The 17,747-nt window shown below is 39.8% G+C and overlaps 1 protein-coding gene and 1 long non-coding RNA gene across 4 annotated transcripts in view; one reads left to right on the forward strand and one right to left on the reverse strand.

Annotated features, from left to right (window-relative positions):
* Positions 1–17,747, forward strand: part of LOC105388858 (amyloid-beta-like protein) — a 128,063-nt gene that overhangs the window by 97,165 nt on the left and 13,151 nt on the right. For 2 of the 3 annotated variants that reach the window (XM_048627439.1, XM_048627440.1), the window contains exons 2-4: positions 7,956–8,120; positions 12,216–12,351; positions 13,555–13,683. In XM_048627439.1, coding sequence (XP_048483396.1) covers positions 7,956–8,120; positions 12,216–12,351; positions 13,555–13,683 — 430 coding nt within the window. The remainder of the gene's footprint in view (positions 1–7,955; positions 8,121–12,215; positions 12,352–13,554; positions 13,684–17,747) is intronic. The other variant, XM_048627441.1, reaches the window with a different exon arrangement.
* Positions 14,077–15,302, reverse strand: LOC119692902. The gene is made up of 2 exons (XR_007267322.1): positions 15,004–15,302; positions 14,077–14,668 (listed from the first exon to the last, which is right to left on the reverse strand). It is a non-coding gene; the product is annotated as an uncharacterized LOC119692902 (long non-coding RNA).

The following is a 17,747-nucleotide window of genomic DNA, read 5'->3' on the forward strand; positions in this document are numbered from 1 at the left end:
CAATTTCTCCCTAAAACTTGCAACTTGAAGTTGTAAACAACAGTATGTAGGTAAGGGCGATACCGAAATGATCGGGAATAGAAAAAAGTACAAAGATATCATAATATTATTTACTTTTATTGTTTTTCAAAGTAGTCTCCGTGACATTCAATGCACTTTTTCATTCGATTAAACCAATCATTGAAACAGTAATTCCAGTCTGAAGTGGATACTGTCAAAACAGCTGATTTGTAAGCTTCGACCGCCTCTTCTGGGCCGCTAAACCGTTGACCACGTAGCATATCTTTAATTCTTGGGAATGTAAAATAATCATTGGGGCTCAGATCAGGGCTATACGGAGGATGGTCCATCAACTCCACGTTTTCCATATTTAAAAACGTTCTTGTTTTGCGAGCGGTATGAGAGCTTGCATTATCGTGGTGAAGGATTATACGACGATTCGGGTTAGTTTTACGAAGTTCTCTTACGACTTCCGGCAAACAAACTGTTGTGTACCAATCAGCAGTAACCGTCCTTTGTTCTTGTAATGGAATCGTAGCCACATGGCCAGTTTTCGATACAAACGAAGCGACCATTTTTTTCGACACGCTGCGTGAGCGAATAACTTTTGTTGGCTTGACCTCACCTTCGAAGACCCAAACTGCCGATTGATGTTTTCTTTCGGGCTCATATGAATAAATCCACGATTCATCACCAGAGACGATATTGTAGACAGCATTTGAACTGCCTCCATTGAACCGTTGCAGAGCAGATCGACACCAATTAACACGAGCCGACTTTTGTTCCTCGGTCAAACGGTGGGGCACCCAGCGCGAAACTAACTTCTTGACACCCAGTTCTTCATGTAAAATGGTTTGAATGGTTGTCATACCAACGCTGAGAGAAGCCCGAATCTGCTCGTATGTCACATGTCTATCTTCTTTTATTAACTGGCGTACAGCATCGATGTTATCTTGTGTTACCGCTGTTTTTGGCCGACCAGTAGAAGGGACTGTGGTAAGAGAGGAACGTCCACGGCGAAACTCAGAATACCAACGATATATAGTCGTTTTACTTGGTGCTTCAAGTTTATAAATAGAAACAAGCTCGGCGAGACATTGTTCTTGAGATAAACCTCGACGAAAGTTGTGAAAAATTATTGCACGGAAATGTTCCCGCGTAAGCTCCATTTTTTACACCGACTTGTCAAATTCAAATGGTCAATACTCTTTTATTTTTTACTTTTTTTAAAATTCGAAAATGGAATTATGTTTGAAAAAACACTACATTTGATACACCAAAAAGGTTTCACTCTAATTTATTCCTAAGTATTCTATTCCCGATCTTTTCGGTGTAGCCCTCGTACTATCAGAGAGTTCTAGCCGTCTCAAGCCTAAACTCTTGTTAACAGAAGCTCACTTTCGCACTTGTAGCACACGGGATATGTTGCTTTGAAATCGAGCATTGAGGATTACTCTAGCTTCACAAAAAAACAAACGAACAAGAAATGTCGAAATGCAATCGATCGGTGCGAGATACAGTCGTGTGGTTTGCCCGCAGTATGGCTGCGAAACTACATGTCGTACATCGTTAGCTAGTGTGACCCCCAGCATGGATTCTCCGATCTTACTTACACCCTACAGAGACCTGAAACTCCTGAAACAGACTATAAATTACAAGTTTAGCAGCAGTTAAGTTGTCGACAGCCGTTACATGGGCACTTCGCGAGTGAGGAAGACGGATCTAGACTAGCTGGTTGAGGGGAAGTGACGTTGGGGAGGATAGTTGAGGAGGGCTGAGGAAACTGTGTACTAGGTCTTTTAGAGAGGCATATGTATAATGCGGCAGTGTTATGCCAGAAGTGTTGTTTTTTTTTCCATTGCTTTAGTTTCAGATTTAATATCTTTCTTTGCCTTTCAGTGCTAATGCAACACCACCGCACCGTGCATTGCTTTCCTTTACTTTACTCACGTTCAGTTTTAGTTCTCAGCGTTGTCTGATTAGCGAAAGTATGGCATGTTGACAGACACTGTTGAAAGTCTCGAAATAAGGTCCTCTGAGTTTAGTATTAAAGTATGTAATTCTTCACGAAGTTTGACCAACGCGTCCTTCGAAATAACGAAGCAATTAGGCAGGAATTCTAGTTATGTTTTTATTTTTTATCTTTTTCTGACGACCGAATGGCGTAGTGGTTAGTGACCCTGACTACTGAGCCGAAGGTCCCGGGTTCGATTCCCGGCTGGGACAGATATTTGTTTAAAGACAGATATTTGTACTCGGGTCTTGGGTGTTGATAGTTATATTTAGTATCTATCTATCTATGTATTTGTGTAGATATATCAGCTGTCCGACACCCATAACACAGGTTCTGCCTAGCTTGGGGTCGGATGGCCGTGTGTGAGATGTCCCCACATATTATTTATTTAAGTATTATTTATTTATTCTGAATATAAATAAACATCTAAATATAATTAACACCGTACTGAAGTACATAATATATTGATAGGTATGTCTAAGAAAACATTGAATATCTCCATAATTACGTGTTCCGATTCGTGTAACTACGCGCATTTGCATAAAACTGAAACTTGCGAGCGCAAGATTTCGTTGTAATTAGTTTGAAAGTTTCTTGTCACTGATTCGTTTTTAACTTGTTCTGGGAGTGACGGCCTTATGTTGGAGTTACCTGCTTCCAACTTAGGCCCGGGTCTCCTATTTACGCCGTAGGTCGCGTCCAGCGTCACGCCGTAGGCCGCGTCACGGTGCTCAATACGTCTACGCGCCAACGTCGGCGTGTGAGGGAGACCGCATCAGTACATTTCTATAGGCCTTGGTCTCCTATTTACGCCGTAGGTTGCGTCTAGCGTCACGCCGTAGGCCGCGTCACGATGCTCACTATAGAAATGTACTGATGCGGTCTCCCTCACACGCCGACGTTGGCGCGTAGACATAATGAGCATTGTGACGCGGCCTACGGCGGTGACACTTGACGCTACCTACGGAGTAAATAGGAGACCCGGGCCTTAGTGAGCATCGTGACGCGGCCTACGGCGTGAGGCTGGATGCGACCTACGGCGTAAATAGGAGACCCGGGCCTTACTGGCATCCATCTATTCTATTCTAGAGGGTACTCCGGTATACATAATAATATCGTTCTCTGTAAGGAGCTTTGTTCATTAAATAAAATAAAGTAAATAAAATAAAATAAAAATAATTAAGAATATTCTTCCATGACCCTGGCATCGCCCATTTTACTATCACCTCTAACATGTGCCGTTTAGGCCCGGCAGGGCCAACTGCTCTAAAAGTGGAATGCAATAACTAACCTTGATTGGACCAATATCGGGATGAAAGAGGCATTATACTGTTATAATCAGCTGAAGGTGATAAAGCACGCATCAGACCGACATGATAGTGCCCAAAGTTCCCTTGGCCGACTAATGGGTAACTAATACAATGAACATGATAATATGTGAGCGAAAGTTTCAAACAAATTATTCTATTAAAAGTCTAAACTTGACTTCATTCGACATTAAATACTTGTACGACTCGTCTGTTCTGTTATTTTGGTAAACGTTTATAAAGATAGATTGTCTTACAATTAAAGATAAAATATTCTTTATATCTTTTTACACAATAACAACATAAATTAAGTTCATAATTAAAGATATATATTCATACATATAACATATACATTATTAAAGAAAGTATATTCTATTCTATTTTAAATCCTCAAACAAACGTGTGACGCCAAAATTTAAAACATGTTTTCTTTGAGTCGTCACGACTCACGCGTCACGCGTCACATAATTCCATACCCTGCAGTTCCCCGTTCAAAGGGAAATTGTATGAAGACGCTTTTGATTTAGTCTGTCTTTCATCTGCCTCTGGTTCCGTATGTAACTTCCTGCTATATTAAACATACACATAGAGACGCCATTTTATGCCCCACGTTTTAAATTGGCAATACGTGTGGGGACTACTGTAGTTGCCACTTTATTGGTGTTTATAGGGCTGTTCCGGAAATTGTCTTGTGTCATTGTTTGTTCAAAAAATATATGTACCTAAGTATACAACGGAAAATGGTTTAGATTTAACTACGTTGTGAATTAAAAAAAAATACAAAAAATATTATAAGTACTTGAAGGATTTTAGAATTGGGTGATGAATTACTTGCAAATTAATCACCCAATATCCTTTATATTGGGTGATTAATTTGCAAGTAATTCATGCTAAACTATATTTACCAAACACAATCTCCAAATCAGTCATGACAACCCTGTCATCAATAATTATTACCTGAAGAGCTATCCATCTTGTACAGTGTGCATATATAGGCTACCTATGTACATATATTTGTTTCTCCACCTACCTACACCGTAAAGTTCCCGAGAGTACCCGAGTTGGCACTTAGCCCCGTGCCCAAAGTTTCGAGGCGTAAGTCACTAACTTTGCTGTCACGACTATACGGGGTGATATGATGGTTATACAGGGTGTGCGAGCAGTGACAAGTGTAATTACGAGTGAGCTGGGCCGGCCAAGTTGCTAGAGCTTTCGTAAAATGTCTAGAGCTTATGGGAGATTACCTACTAGTCTATAGGTACGGTCTAAGCTTTGTCTTTATTAAATATGATAATACATTATATAAAAACCTCGATATCTATATAGTAACCAGGACCAATCACCATAAACACGAAACAGCCCAACGGACGACAATTTGCGAATAACGTATTGTCTTACAAATTCGTCGGACGAACTTGGCCATAGACCCATAGACCAAATTGCGATACAACCGCCGAATATCGGACCAACTTCGCTTCACAGTGTGCTTGTCAGTCAGTCTGTTAACGAGCAAAGTTGTGGATCTTCGGACTTGGAGGGTACAACCGGGCAGTAACGACTCTTCAAACTCCCATCGGGCAGCTATTCTGATGCGGTTGTCAAAAGGTCGAATGATACGACAACATGTAAATTTATATTACGGTAAAAAAAAACTGGACTTTTGTACCTATTATATTTTTTTATATTATATATTTTTTATTTATACAGAATATACATGTGTAATGTGTAGAGGAAAAGAAAAGGCCTTCTGCTGGTCTTCAGAATTAAATTGAACTTCTATACTCTACCGTTAACCAGCCTATTTGTAAAATTCAAATCACACAATAATGGTGTGGCACACACAACATGAACTTTTTATAGGTATATGCTAAAATATGTGACAAAATATGTGTTGCTATTGAGATATCCTACTATTTACTGGCTCTCCGGACTTCACTATTCAAATTCGGGTCTACATTAGACTAACTGAATTTACTAACTTGTATCTTCCAATAGTGAATCAAAATAGATGACAGTAGGTACCAAGGAACATAAGTACTTCTTAAACGAGAAGGTACGTACTGTACTAAATATTTACTCTTATTTGTTTGTATCTTACTAATATTATAAAAGTACTTAAATTAGATTGTTAAAACGGAAAGAATAGTAACCAATTTGTAAAGTAAATTGTCTGCTAAAACGTTTTTCAAAGGCTAATGTTTCATCGAGGTTTCATCAAAGAACGCAGCTCGTCAAGTATTCTACCGCCATCGTCTCTACAATCACAGAATAACTAACTAGCGACCACAGACAAGCAGTGCTGCCAACGTAGCCACAATTAAGTGCAAACGTTACATCTCAGAATGATAACTTGCTCGCGCTACATTGTACGATAGGTATATTTTCTTATAGGATTTATATAGGATGTAGCAAAACTGGTAGGTATATTAAGTCGAAAGGAGTGACACAGAGAGACATTTTGAAGAACTATTGCCCTAAAACATAGAGAGATTCGTAAAAAAACAATATTCATTTTATAATACTTATATTATAAATCTTTATATGCATAGGTAACTAATAACTATATAACCAAAATACGTACTAGGTAATTAAAAAAAATCCTCACTTAATAAATGGAGTGGCACTATACAATTATAAAAAAGGCGGAATCCTTTTTTCATATTTATATCGTCAACTTCCTCAACTTTTCCGCCTTCCATCAAAATTCGCAGAGAATTTCACTTTTATCTGCCAAGTTGTTTTTTTCTCGTAAGAATTCGTAATTATGTTAAACTTCGGGTCAAAAGTTACAAACAAGTTTTGAGAGTTATGACCTGAAAAGTTTATTACCAGAATTTCATTTGATTCTATATAATATTACATTTCTGAGTTCGTCATAGCTATGTTATTTAAATGTAGGACATTTAAATAATTGATGACAATGTTGCTTATCCTATATACCAGCATATTCACATAAATCTATAATGCTATAACTAGTAGCACACATACACTGTAGAAATCGATTAGGGTAAACTGTCCTGATACGGGCACCTTTGTGAAACGCGTCGTCATCACATCGATTACCTCAAGCGGGTTGGATTTCGCCTGCTATTGAATACCGCTCAGACAGCACAAGTACCTCCCTCACAGACGGCAGTCTAGACTTCTGCTTCTGTGAACACTAAAATGTTATGACATGCTACCCTTATTGACTGTCTTTTGTTTGCAGCCTCACGGCGCTTTTCAATTATAATTATTCAATTAAATCTACGAAGTTTTCAAAATGTTAGCTCAGAAATTCCAATATTTTTGTTCAAATTACCTATAACTTTAAACAAAGGGAAAACTAATTAATGAAAGTTTTAGTTTCAATTGGGTTTAGGTAAACCTATTGATTGCCTGAAAAATCAACAGACCGTAGCTTTCGCTCGGAGACATCTGGACTAGACCGAAATGACAGATTTATGAGTACTTACCCTTACACGCCTTCTGGGTACTTTACCAGGACGAAAATTAGCCCTTACCACTTTGTAATAGGGTCGTCTGGACGAGGATTCCTCGCGGGGTTATTAACATTCTGCCCCTGACAAGCCAGCTTCTAGTTGTTCATCGGCATCGATGTAATTTCAGCCCTTTCCCATTGTATTTCAGTGTTTAATTCAACGGATGCTGTGCCCTTGCTGTGCCGTGGCGTACGTAGATCGTGTTTTGTTGATGTCGTTTTTGTGAAAGTCTAGTCTGGCTTCCAGTCTTTGTTTCTTTGGTACATAATTTGGTAGGTAAAGTTCGTTTTTTTAGATCACGTGCAAACTTTCATTTCCCGTTTAACATAAGTAGTAGATATAGAGGGTTGTAGGTTGTAGCTGAAAGAGGAAACCCTATCTTAGCCAGTCGGTGAAAAACACTGGACTAGGGCTTGCCCGTGTGGTGAAAGAATTGGCCATTCAAATTAGCGTTAGTCACTGACTTAAAGCCTATTTATTATAGTAACTTTTATACATATATTGTAATATGTGCTATTGATGATGATAATGATGAGTAGTGTGTAATCATTTAAACGTAATAGACGTAAACAATAGCAGCCTTATCGCTTGGAGCTATCTCTCTGTACAGAAACCCTAGTATATTGTAATTCAATAACGTACTTGTGTACACAAAGCAACATGCGGCACTTCAATCAATTCCATTCGCCTGTTTATTTGAACGTTTGTTACTCAATCACGCATAAACGGCTGAACGGATTTCGATGGAATTATTACACAAATACGTAAAGGTACCTACCGAGACAATTAACTGAATATGACGGAGTGCTGTTGACAATCAAATGAAAGGGAAATGTATTAGTTGTAGGATATTTTCATAATTTTTAATCTTGTTCGCAAGACCAAGTATTAAGTTTCTGGCTCTACATAGTTTCAGAGTTATTACCTGAAATATACCTAACTGCTAAGGGAATCCGTTGGATTTCTTAATTATGGTAACTGTCCACAAACTCCCTATAGGCCAGCGTGCTGGACTAGGCCTAAAACCCTTCGTTCATTGGAAGGGTGACGTGCCCCACTGCCCCATCAGTGGGGACGCGATGGGTTGTGACTATCGTAACTGTGTTTTTCTTCAACTGACTCATAAACTAATTACTATCATCCTCTTCGCAGGTGTCAGCTGGAGGGGCGGAGCCCCAGGTGGCGGTGCTCTGCGAGGCCGGAGCGACCTACCACCCGCAGTACATGTCCACGGCCGGCCGGTGGACCCCCGACCTCACCACCAAGCCACACAACTGCTTGAAGGATAAGATGGAGATCTTGGACTACTGCAAGAAGGTAAGGGTTTTTTCATCTTCGTCAATTCAGCCTATATCAGTTTACTGCTGGATATAGGCCTCTAATAAAACACGCCACTAGATGCGATCTATAGCGATACAGATGTATAGCGGATTTCCACCTCTTTGGTTTGCACCTGCATGGTTATGTAGTTTTATGATTCGGACCTCAATGCTGAGCTAACTATTTATTAAAATCTGTTACTATGCCTCCATGATGAAACCTCCTTTTTAACAAATTTAAAATTAGAATGATGATTTTATTTTGATTTGGTTTTTTATTTGCATTACTTATAGTAAAATGTGTTAAAACCTGCCTGTGTAGCGATCCCGAATTCTTTTGTCACTTCTCTGGGTTGAAATTGTAATCGGCTTTATAAAAAACCTTGATAAACGGCCCTTTCAGAAACGATTAAAACAGCAAGAAAAATTATCAGGGTCTTAAATACATATATGAAAATGTTGTCCATGCTATGGTGGATCAGGATAAGTTGATTCACTACAGATCAAAAGAAGAGTTGGCTGGCTATTCGGCGTACTTGACCTTTGCTCATGTAACTAAGCACTCACTTTAGCCTTAAGTACGGAAGGACTTGGCTATAATCCAATTATGGACAGTAAACAGTTCTCTAGTTGCTTACATGTGAGTGTTTTCAAAGATATAAAGAGGGTTGAAAGAGGTTGCGAGGGTTACGTAAGGATTATAGGTTATAGTTGAGATAAAATGAGGAAAACTATGGATACATTTATTAGTGTATTCATCTATTTAATGCTTTTAACATATTTTATTGTGCACAGCGTTTTAAAAACTCTGTACCAATATGCGCTACGTAAGAAATAATATAATAGCAGTGGGACAAAAGTCTTTCAAGTCATGGAAATGGCACTGAAAAGTGGATGAATAGATCGCTTTGTTTAGAAAATGTTATAGCAAATGACTAAAAAGCAAAGTAAATGACTATACAGCCGTACGTGTTCCTCTGCGTCTATCCAACACCCTGTATATGCTATATTATTATGCCTTGGAATCGGACAACTACCAGGCACCCATGGCTTTAGCGTGGTTCACCACAGCCGCCGCCGCCGCAGCCCGCAAGCTTGAGACCGCAAGGATGTCTCATAGCATTGTGTACCTAATGGTGTGAATATTAGAGCTTTTATCGCTTACCTACTAAATGCATATGAGAAATAGAGTTATTATTCTGAGGATGCGTGGAATGTATTTGAAGCAGGTTTCAATATTTCATATCCGTGACTATGAGGCGTTTGTTAAAAAAAAAAAAAGTTCCTTTTTGGAGAAATAGATGGCGTTGTCTGGGGTCGTACCAACTTTCAAACCCTCAGAACACACTCAGATCACAATATGTTATTCTGTGAGGCTAACGAAATGTGAAAGTGTCGTATAGTGCCACAAACTTATCTGTTCCGGTGACAGCGAACTAAATTGATCCATATCTCATTACTTACTAATGAATTGTATATTTTAAAACATTAGATGGGTTTATTAACACCGCAAGAGCGAATTAACAATACGAGCAAACTTAAAATCTTATAGAATTAAGAAATATTAGAGATTTATTTGAGCTGTCACCGGAAAAGATAAGTTTGTGGCACTATAGGTAGGTAGAATTGTAGTATTATTTTCTCTATGATGTCGATGTCACTGTTGCTTCAGCGTTCAGTGCGATTGTGCGTACAGCCGTTCTTTTCAAGTTTTCTCAGTTTCCTTGTGTTTCTCCTGTATTAATTGAGTTGTAGTTGAGCTATCTGCTCCTCCTCCCTTGATACTGTAGAGTTAGTGCACTTGAGATAGTGACTCTTTTGAGATAGTGACTCTTGTGAGATAGTGACTCTTGTGATAGTGACTGCTATACTGTAATAATGCCTAAGGACTATGGATCATGGTCCCTTGCCAATCTGAAGATAGAGTTACGAAAACGGAATGCCAAACTAACTGGACGGAAAGCCGTCTTGGTTCAGAGGTAACTTATTCTGAGTTTAGTACTCTTTGCTCTCTATGTAATTTTTGACAGTTGGTACACTGCGTTTTCACGCCATCTATCGGCTTACCCAAAAGCTCAACTGACAGCTGTCAAGGAAAACGGCTCATTGGATATACAGTGAAACTATAAAGTCCTGAAATTAATGTTTGAGGAACTAAAATTTTCAGGAGCCTGGCACCATTAGAAAAGAAACATAAAAGTCATAACAATTGTTTATGTCAATAGGCGGTTGGCTGTATTTTTGAATTTTCTTATTAATTATAAGGATAATCTAGATAAAAGCAACAATTTACGCTTGGTTGCAATTAGGAAGATGAAGAAAAATATTCGTAGTCAAGCTAGTGAAGTTATTTATCGAGTTTTTATACAATGTTTAGCGGAACATCAAGCTGGACACATTTTGTCGAATTTGGAGGATGTTTACGCTCGTACAGCGTGTATGACGGGTATGTAGCATTGTACAAATTGTAATAACTCATTTTTTATTAATACCAACGCTTCATTTATCGATAAACCTAGGTTTAGAGCCCAAGTCGAACATTGTTTACATACCACTGATTGTAGGTTTCATCTGGTTTCAGTTGAGTCAAACCTTAACATTTTGATACTTGAAGATATATTTTTTATTTACTTTCTAAATTCACATTGTGTAAATTTGGGGGGCATTGTGTAACTCAAAAAGATTTTTTTATTTTATTTTATAGTTATATCGGACCAGCGTGCCAAAGAGGGGAAAATATGGAATATTTCTAACTCCTGGAATAAACAGAACCGTCCAAAAAGAGAAATTGATGTCTTTACTATGTGTGCCCTTCGTCAACAGATCCAGTTTTTTTACACAGTTGTAATAACGTTATCTAAATAAATATTTATTGGTTTCACTATTATAGCCTTCATATTAACACCTTCTAGCTTGTATAAGAGCTTTTTTTGTGGATGGTAAGTTGTTTTTAAAATACATAAATAGGTAGGAAGTTAACAGGCAAAATTTCAAGTATCAAAGTCAGTTATGTTTCGCTATATAGGGTTGCTACATGAAAGATAGCAGTGCCCTCATTTAATTTCAGGACTTTATAGTTTCACTGTAGTTATGATATATCCTTAACTTGTAAATGGCTCAATACTTAAGTTATGTAATACAGTGGGCTGCAAAGAAACCTGACCCCCTCTCAGTAGCAACGTCACGCCAAAAGGAGTCAGGCTTACGGCAGGCCACTGTATGTACATACATTGTACCTAGACAATATTATACAGTTCAAATCTCTGTACCAACCCTCACTTAATCTATTGAGTGAGCACCTGCCTAAGTAAACGTTCTAAAACCATTAAACATTTAAAATGCCGAGGCCACCCTGCTCACTACTCCACTAGGTATATAATAAATTATGTTCAGCGAGGCTATTCTTATATAAACTGGATCGATCAACCCTGAAGCTGTGAGACGGTCATGGCTGCTACGCTATTAATGAGTTCTATTGTACTCACGCTATCGTATAGCTATAACGTTTATTTCGTAGCTATAGTGATTCCTGTACGGCTGGCGGGATGGAATTACAACTTTTATGGCTCCTTTCACAATGAAAACTCTGATTGAAACTGTATTTTTTTACAATGCTGTTCGAAGTTCAATATTCAGTTACATTTGCGTCAATCATTTGTTTCAAACATGATGTCCACTTCGGCTTCTTTTCACTCATAGAAGTTTAAAATTATAATGTAATACTTAGTAATATTCAATGGTTTCACTACGATTTTTGATCTTCTTTACTCATGCTATCATCATTCTCAACTCTAGCCCAGTCATAATACCTTCAACATACTGAAACATAAGAGTGAAACCATCTGTTTCCTTCATACCAGTTACAACATCAGAAATATCAGAGAGCCTTGATACTATCAAATGCTTTGAACATAAGAGTCATACCATTCGATCAATTAGTCTTCTGCCAATTAGCCAAGAGAGTTTCAGAAATTTCTTTCCTTCCTATTTATTACATACAATCGTCTACCAATAATCCATGCCAGCTACACGCGTAGTAAAAAGAACCCCCACTGCTTTGAACACAAAGACTCAACCCCCCCATCCCCCACAGGTGTACCCCAGCCACGACATTACCAACATCGTGGAGGCGTCCCACTACGTGAAGGTCAGCAACTGGTGCAAGCTCGGCACCGGCAACGCGGCTAAGTGCAAGGTCACCAGATGGGTCAAGCCGTTCCGCTGTCTTGGTAAGATGTTTGTCTGCTGCGGATTGAGGGTAGCAACTTCACCACACTAAATACCGATCACAATCAACAGATGGCACTAGAAACGCAAGAAATAGAACTAGTATAGAAATCATTAAAATTTATAACCGATACACTGGGATCCACGACACATGCTGAGCCTAGTGTGGAAGCCACCGAAATTCTTTAATTTGTACCGTACTCAAACTCACACACTTTCAATTTAATTTCATATTGTGTGTACTAAGTAAGGTGTTTAAATATTATATTTTTAAACCACCTATCTATTTCCCTATCATCAGTGAATGCCAAGCTCTAAATGCAATAGCATAAATTATGAGATAATTTCACAACAACAGATCATCCTACGGACAGCGCACTAAATGTCCTAATGAAGCCGTGAGTAATGAGATCTTCACGGTGATTCCCCGGATAAGTCCACCATGTGGCCGGCTAATTGGCTCAATTTATAACATGTGCCGTGTCTATACGTAATGAAGTCTGCAGCTGCAGTATCAGCCGTGAAGTTTGAATTACTCATGCTTCATTTGGAAGCTTAGCAGTTTGGTAATGTTGGGGGTTTTTAGCGGAGTTTTAACGAGAGCAGTAAATGTGTTGATACTTCTGCAGCTTCTTCAGTGGGTACTTCAAAAGTAAGCTAAACTTGAATCATAAATATTTTAAACGTCTTCAATGATAAAACATCTCCTCCATAATGCATCTTCATAAATTATCTGTCTTTTTTACTTTAGGCCTCTCTAGTCGTCTCTGGCTTTTGTGGCTCTTGCTCTGGACGCCTAAAAGTCTCACCCTAAAATTCATAGATCGTTTTGTAAATTTACAAGGTGAAAATATACTTTGAAACACACGAAATTCATATATGACATCGTCCATTTTAAACAAATTTTAAAGTAAAGTCATAAAAGACTCTATAAATTCGGTGGTCAGCCTCACCACTTCACCCAACCACCAGACAGCATCTGAGAATACAGGAGCCTGGAGGGTTACTATATACTGACGAAAAACGAACGAACAAGAACTGTCGTGCAATCGGCACGTTTAATAAATCGAGACAGAGTGGTGGCTCGCGCAGCAACGTTCGGCAACTTCGTTTTCTATCTTATAGAGAGACCCCCCTGAAAGACTCAGCCTCACCACCTCACCCAACCACCAGACGCCATCCTCTCACACGCTCGTTGTCCCCAGAAGGTCCATTCCAATCGGACGCGCTGCTGGTCCCGGAGAGCTGTCTGTTCGACCACATCCACAACCAGAGCCGCTGCTGGCAGTTCAACCGCTGGAACGCGACCGCCGGCCGCGCCTGCGCACAACGAGGTAGGTTATACCTATAACTTCGTTTTATTGTAATGTAATGTAGCAGTTCAGCTGGAGCGGGTCTGGACCACCGGGGAGCGACCCCTGGGTGAATCGACCTCTCTGGCCTCCCCCGAGAGTAGGGGTTGGATGCTATATTAAATATGTACTTACCCTAATGACTACTGGTTTCCTAGTGCTTAGGGCTGGTACTGAATGTCTCTCGAATGGTGTATACCGGGAAGCGGTCCTAGGCTAGCTCAAGTCGGTGCCGGGCCTCTGAAGGAGTCTCCGGTCACCCTGGGGGATTATAATATGACCGTGAAGCGGTCCTAGCTATTCTATCCTTGTTCCTGAGGCCCCTGGAGGGAAATAACCTCGGTAGGTGTACGGGATGGAAATGAATAACACGGATTACAATATACAACAATTAGGCGGGACTGGCTCCGCTTTATTTACAATAATAACTTATATATCTAGTACTTACAGCTTGTAACTATGTATTCACCACACAAATGCACAAATAAGGATATCTATTAAGTATCTAACTATTTAAACAGGGCCCTGAAGGGGCAAACGCGGATTTATAGCAAATAGTAGGAAAGGATAAAGGGTACAGGATCTTGGGCTAATAATTGCAGCCGCGCCGCGCTCGAAGCCTCAGTCACAACGAGGGGGTAACCAAGCTGCGCCTATCGAGACTAGATCGTCGCGACGCAGGCTATAGATACATAAATACAATAAGGGTGAGTGGGAAGGAAGCACGGGATAGGAGCTGATCAGACGCCGGAGCTGGAGTTGACGAATGGTGCCGGAGCGGCGGTCTTGCGGTGCTTTATAGGTGCGGCGGCCGTGCCGTCCCGCTTCCCCTCTGGTCACCCGGAGTGGTCTGTGCGGTGCCCCACCCCGCGGCGTTCTTGTTGTTGGCTCGGAGATGTGGGTAGGTGTGTGGCCGTTGTTGTAACGACTTCGTTACATTCTCCCCCCTCAACGGTAGAATTTTTACCTGATAAAAATTCACAAGATCTGTATACATATTGTCAAAGGGGAATATGCGGTTAAACGGTTATTTTTACGGGATTATTTGTGCATTCGGTATTATATCTTTATGCTATTATTACAAGTTACATTATTTCGGTATGCAGTATGCATTATTATTTACTTTAGCAAAAAAAACAAGATTATAAGGTAAATAGTACACATGAGCATTTCATCTTTGCTTAGTGCAGGTAAATTCGGACGGAAACGGTGTATTCGGTATTCTTTTCTATACAAAAGATTGTGAATATTTTGTTTTTATGAGCATTAGCAAGGATAAAATGCGTGGTTGGTTTTACTTACATTATAGGGTATGTACAACTTATTGTGTACTCGGTATACATTTTCCTTCTTATATAATATAGTTTCGGTTATTTATGGATGCACTTTACTAAGTTCTTTACATTGCAAATCAATTAAAAGTTAAAATTTATACGGCGCATGTGCCCTTGCGCTGCTGAAATTTACTCGGTTTGACACCTGACAATGAATTGACAACCAAGATTCTAACCTGTGTACGTTCACAGAGGCGTGACGTATTGGGCAGGAGGCTGCGTTCAAAAATGTTACAATCCTTATTCTAAGTCTGAGCTAAATTTTTACCTGTGACTTAGATGTAAAAAGGTGGTTGTTATACGTTTAACATATCTGTGTGTCTATTATTTACTTATATTATATTATACTACGGACGGACGGTATTAAATGTGTGCATTTGCGTTTACATTTTTACCTATTTCTATATTTTTAATACAGATTGTGGTTTTTCGGTTGTACATCTATAATTAATTAAATTACTAATTATACACAGTTAATAAGATTTATACGGTACGGTACGGAATGACTAGGTCATAAATATATAAATGTTTTAACTTTTTACGGCTATTTATCTTCGATCTTCATTATTGATGACTGAGGGTAGGTTTGGAATAATCGGTTCGTTCGGCATCGCATGAGTGCCGCGGCTAGGCACATCTGGCGATGGGTGATGACGTCGTCGGTAGGTAACTTATTGCTTCGGTTCGGTGGAATTTGGTTGCGGCGAGTTTGATGATGATGATTTTAGTCGTTCTTTGTACTTTTTCATATGATGAAGAACATCTTTGTACATCCCGGGCCAGTAGTATGTTTCGGCAATACTTTTTAATAATTTTGTGGTGCTTAGGTATCTTGTTTTTGCTTGTCCATTATGGTGTTGTTCGATAATCGACTTTCTTTTCACTGACGGAATGCATATTTTCCATTGGGATTGTGCGTCTATCTTGACCCCGTACCTTGGAATTACAATTCGTTTTTGGAGTGAGCCGTTTTTAATCGTAAATGTTGGGTCATTTTCAGGTGAATTTTGGGTTTCGAACATTTTCCTCTCGAACCATCCTTTTCGTTCCTGGATTGAAGCTGTGTCGGGATACCTTGGTGGATGTTTTTTATCAGGTATTTTCTTGTGCTTGCGGGATTTCGACTTACTTGGGCCAATGATTTTATTATTGTTCGGTGGTGTTGGTTCCTGTGCGACGACTTGAGGTTTCTGTTGGTTAGTTTCCTGGACTTCTTTCGGTGTATTTTCGGTGTTATTTTCCCAGACTATTGTGGCTCCTGCTTTTCTAAGGAGATCTATACCTATGATGATATTAGGTTTGGCGGTGAATAAGGTGGTAGCACGAAGAGTTCGTGTTTTATTTTTCTCTGCCGTATCTCGATTTCTGGTTCTATTCTGAGCTTGACGTCCATGACTCTGCCATCTGCGACGGTTACTCGCATATCTGTGACTTTTTCTTTATCGGCGTTTGTCGAGTTATCTTCATAGATATTTCTACTGATGTAAGATCTGGTGGAGCCTGTATCAACTAGTGCTCGGTACGTGATTTTCCCTACTTTCACGTCTTCGAAGATTCGGTATTCCGGTCGTTTTTCTTCGGCGGTTATGTTTGTGTCTCCGAACTTGGTTTCTCTTCTGCAGCAGTTGCGCGTTAGTCTTCCGAGGACTCCGCATTGGCTACAGAACAGTACTTGCCTGCCCCGGCATTCTTTGTGTGAGTGGCCTGCTTTGCCGCAGTTCCAACAGCACGTGGTCTTGTCGTATTTTTCGTGTATTTTACGCGGTTCTGGTGATCTTTCTGGATAGGTTTTCGGTGTCTGGCGGTGTCGGTCTGGTTGGTTGTTCCACTGTTGAGATGAGGATTCTTCTGTGATCTGCTCGTACTCGGCTGCCTGTCTAATTAATTCCCCGAGGCTGGTGAAGTCTTGCTTCTTAATGTAGTACTTGTAACTCGCGTTCATGTTCTCGTATATTCTTTCCTCTTTTTCTGTTTTGGTCATTTTCCCATACCTTCTCATCAGGGTTTGTATGTCGGTCAGGTAATCGACGAAAGATTCACGGTGGTGTTGTTTGCGTGCAATGATCATCTCGAGCAGGTTCTTCTCGTATCCCGCCGGGTAGTAGAATAGTTTGAAGTCTTTTAGGAAGTCTTCCCACTTATCCCAGGTGTCGGAATTATTTCTATACCATAATAACGGTTTTCCTCTCAGCACTTTCGGTAGTACCTGGAGTAATCGGTCCTGCGGAACGTCACCTGATGACGTCAGTTCATCCAAACGCTCGATGAACTCAACCGGGTCGCATGCGGTGTCGAACGATATATTCCATTCCCTCACGATGGACGACAGGTTCAGCTGGCTCGTGGTTTTGGTCTGGTCTTCGGATGTCATCTCGAAGGTCTCCTCCTCTTCTTCTCTGGTGTGGTCGGCTAGCTGTTTTCTTAGTTTGTCTACGGTTAAATTTACGGTCGGTAGCTTCCTTTCCTTGCTCTCCCTTATTAATTCCTCTTTACTAAGGTTGTGGGCCATTATTTTATTTTAGGGACCATTATCGGTCCCCTACAAAGAAACATTTTTTAAAAATTAAATAATGAAATTCAGGAATATAGCTACCGTCTGTAGCAATTAAATAAGACACCGGTCACAGAAAATATACTGAATTTATGTAAAATACTTTATTTATTTACAAATTACGGTAACTCTGTTGTTGTTTTTGGTAACGCAATTGTTTT

This window comes from Plutella xylostella, chromosome 18 (genome assembly GCF_932276165.1).
Source record: "Plutella xylostella chromosome 18, ilPluXylo3.1, whole genome shotgun sequence".
In the NCBI taxonomy this organism is placed as follows: domain Eukaryota; kingdom Metazoa; phylum Arthropoda; class Insecta; order Lepidoptera; family Plutellidae; genus Plutella; species Plutella xylostella.